This window comes from Amblyomma americanum, chromosome 9, assembly GCF_052857255.1.
Source record: "Amblyomma americanum isolate KBUSLIRL-KWMA chromosome 9, ASM5285725v1, whole genome shotgun sequence".
NCBI lineage: Eukaryota > Metazoa > Arthropoda > Arachnida > Ixodida > Ixodidae > Amblyomma > Amblyomma americanum.
In genome coordinates, this window is record NC_135505.1 from 27910601 (window position 1) to 27914099 (window position 3499).

General features: G+C 52.9%; 1 protein-coding gene across 1 annotated transcript; it reads left to right on the forward strand.

Moving 5' to 3' along the window:
- Positions 1–881: 881 nt before the first annotated feature.
- On the forward strand, positions 882–2387 carry LOC144103265 (copine-9-like). Its single transcript, XM_077636030.1, has one exon. The coding sequence runs from the start codon at positions 882–884 to the stop codon at positions 2385–2387; it is 1506 nt and encodes a 501-aa protein (XP_077492156.1).
- Positions 2388–3499: the final 1112 nt, after the last annotated feature.

Genomic DNA, 3499 nt, shown 5'->3' on the forward strand with positions numbered 1-3499 from the left:
TCATAGGACAGCTGCAGCTCCCACCGCTCAAATGATGTGCACGGCGTCTTCAGTGCTGAGCTTTTTTTGTTAGGAGGAGGATAATATCTACGGAATGCGCTGTAATGTTTTACTAAAGGCAGCTGAAAAATTTTGCTTTGCGGAAACAGTTTCGAATGACAAAGAAAACAGCTTTAACATAAATGTCTTTTTTTAAGACGTCTTAAATTCAGTGACCGTGGAAGTGCGCAGCATGCGTGAAGTCCAGAAATGTTGAGCCGTTCATGATACTTTCGTGGAACAAGTTCTAACTGCAGACATACCGATTTGCGGATTCTTTTTTTGGAGGGGTAGTAGCAGATGATGCGTTTCTGCAAATGCTGTGCCTTTACAATTCCGTCAATATGCATGCGTACTGAGATAATTTATACAAGAATTACCCATTTGGCGCCCTCCGCGCATGCATGGTTGCGTCTGCATTTAGCGCTGCGCAAATGCCATCACTGCCGCCGTGGAATTTAAAATGAATGCGCCAGAGTCATCCGTCTGTGTGTCTCCATAAGGGTCAATTATTACATTTGGGCAGATACCAAAAGCACATGGTTAGCGGAGGCTTTATTCCCCACGATTTTCTTTGGCAGGGAGAAATTCTTAGTGCAGTGATTGTATAGTGGCCTATGGCCAGTTTGTATCTTGGGGAACATGAACTCGTCATGAACTACAGTTGTTGACCTTTGTAAACATGCCCACTCGGGGGGATTGGCAAGGTTTGATGGTGAATGTCAAGGAGAAATGCATTGTAAAGCTTCGTCCTTTTCAGCTATTTCCTAGCAACGCCAGGTGTCACTCCTAGCCTGGCGCGTGCTCTCCGCCCTCAAGGGAAAGAGGAAGCAGAGGGCAAAATGGCGGCCGAGGCGTCGACGTCGAGCGATGAGCTCGATATCCGCCTCGAGCTGACTTGGTCGGGAGTGCGCGACCGACGAAGCACAGGCGGATGTTGGCTGGACACGTTCTCCGTCTACTCGGTCAGCGACGGGCCCGACCGCACCGTGTTCCGTGAGCTGGAACGCTCCGACCCCGGCAAGGACAACGCGGCCGTCTTCGGCACTTCGTACCGCTTCGGCGAGACGCATCAGCTGCTCTTCGAGGTGTTCAGCCTCAACCGCATCACCAAGACACCCGAGCCTCTTGGAAGGATGGTATGCGGCGCCGTCGATATGCTCGTCTACCTAGACACGCCCTACACTCGCACACTGGTCGACCGCAATGGCGCCAAGGTGCCCGGAAGCATGACTATCGTGCCTAGAGCCGTCAGCCACCCCGGTGGGTTCGTGGCACTTGAGTTCTCAGCACGGTCGCTGCCAGTGAAGCGGCTCTTCCGTTCCAGCGACGCCATGCTCGAGCTGTGCGCCCAGGACGGCAACGCGGTGCTCGTTACCGAGGTTGTCTCTGGCAGCCGGACCCCGCGCTGGAAACCGCAGGTTGTCAACGCCGATCGTTTTCCTGGAGGCGTGCTCAAATTACGCTGTTACGACGTCACCCTCACGGGAGACCGCACTTTCGTGGGCCAAGCGACAGCCCTGCTGGACGAGATGGAAGCCGGCACCACGCTTCCTCTCGACGTTCCTCGAGTGGTGTCCGCGGGTCTCGAGCCATGTTCCGGAGGCGAGCAACCGGTTCTGCACGTGGAGCGGTGCCGCCAGTTCCCCTGGACCCTGATCGACTACCTGCATGGCGACTTCTCGCTACACTTCGCCTTTGTCATCGACCTGAGCTCCTCAAACGGCGATCTTCGCCCAGGAAGTGAGGTTCGGCGCTACTACGAGTGCTCCATCGCCGCCTTCGACGAGGTCGTCCAGCAGTTTGACGAGGACCAGCTTCTGCCTGCTCTGGGGTTTGGCGCCCGCGCCGCCAAGGGACTCATGAGTCAGCCGCTCGTCTTCCTCTCCGGCAGCAGTGACCAGAAGGTGAAGGGAGTGCAGGGCGTGCTGGAGGCGTATGCGGAGAGTCTGGAGCGACTGGTTCCGTCCGAGCCATCGGAGCTTGCGCCTGCCATCACGCACCTGGCACAACTGGCACAGCCATCCAACTACCATGTGGTCCTCGTCTTCACCGACGGCCGTCTCGACTACGGGCTTAGCACGCTGGACTGCCTCTCCAAGGCCGCGGCATGCCCCCTCTCCGTTGTGCTTCTCGTAATCGGTGAAGAAGGCTGCAGCCGAGCCCTGCGCAGGGACCTGCTGTCTCGCCGGCGTGCCGGTCAACGCGAGTGCGTGCACGTGATTGAAGTTGCGCCTTACCGTGATCGTTTGCACGTACTACCGCGAGAGGCGTTGGTCGCTGTTCCCGAACAGGTCATGCAGTTCTTGGCTGTGAACGACGTCGAGCCCGCTTTGGGGGTCCAGTAGGACCCACGGCGTGCCATATTCACTGCGGTCTAACCGAACTACGTTGGAGCGAACCGACATGCAGCAGCGCGCAAAAATTAAGATAAAAATTGGCAACGCTCGTACCAAAATCCTGTCGGAGCTGCAAGCATCAGTAGTCAACGCTATTAGCAGTCTGCCATCACCTCTGCAGGCCTGTGATTATTGAAATTATGCTAGCACAGCTTTCATTGAGTGGACGCGGAGTCCTGCAACATTTGGTTAAGGGAGTATGTTATGTACCTGACAGTATTGGTTACATTGAAAAAAAACTGTACATAATAAGGGCGCTTTTCCTGTGTTCTTTGTGTCTTTCTTGTGTATTGTGTCGCCTTGCGAATGCTGTTCTCGGAATAACATAATAGTTTTCTGAAAGTATTAAAAACTAGATGCGAACTGCCACAATGAAAAATTCCCCCCATATGCATTGCTGAAAAAAACGCGCAAATTTACATCTAGCGGTCTGCGCTTTTTACCTCGTCTTCTTTGTGCTTTGTTGTGGAATTTATTTTTAATGCGAAAGCATTTCTTGCCTCTAGTGGCGTGTACCGGATGCGGATGTGTCACGCTTTTACCAATCCATAGCCAATCCATAATTCAATCCATAGCAATCCCACACGCCGATCAATAATTAAATCCATAAGCCAAAAAGCCAAACATAATCCACAATCCAAACCATAATCCAATACGGAATCAAAGCACAAACTGCCAGACTACAAGGTAATTTGGTCTAGGCGGAGATCGTACCGGGGCCTACGGCGGGCGTGACGGGGACGATTACAAAGCGTCACGACGATTCTTTCGTTATTACATGGTGGTACACCCACGCTGACAGGCTTCAAGTCCGACGTAACTAGGTTCGATGTTTGCAGCTGAATAAAGGCGCTTTCTAAGGAGCGCAGGGTTTTCTAAGAAACGTATCTTCGAGATATGTGCTGAGGCGTACATGATTAATTATGAGAAGATAAATTACAGATGTCGCAATTAACCAATTAGTTTTGCTTGGCGTGTCGTAGTGACAGCATGCGGCACCCACTGAAAACCCTCTCGCAATGTACGACGCTGGCCCAGCAGATCGCATGCGCTTAGTAACG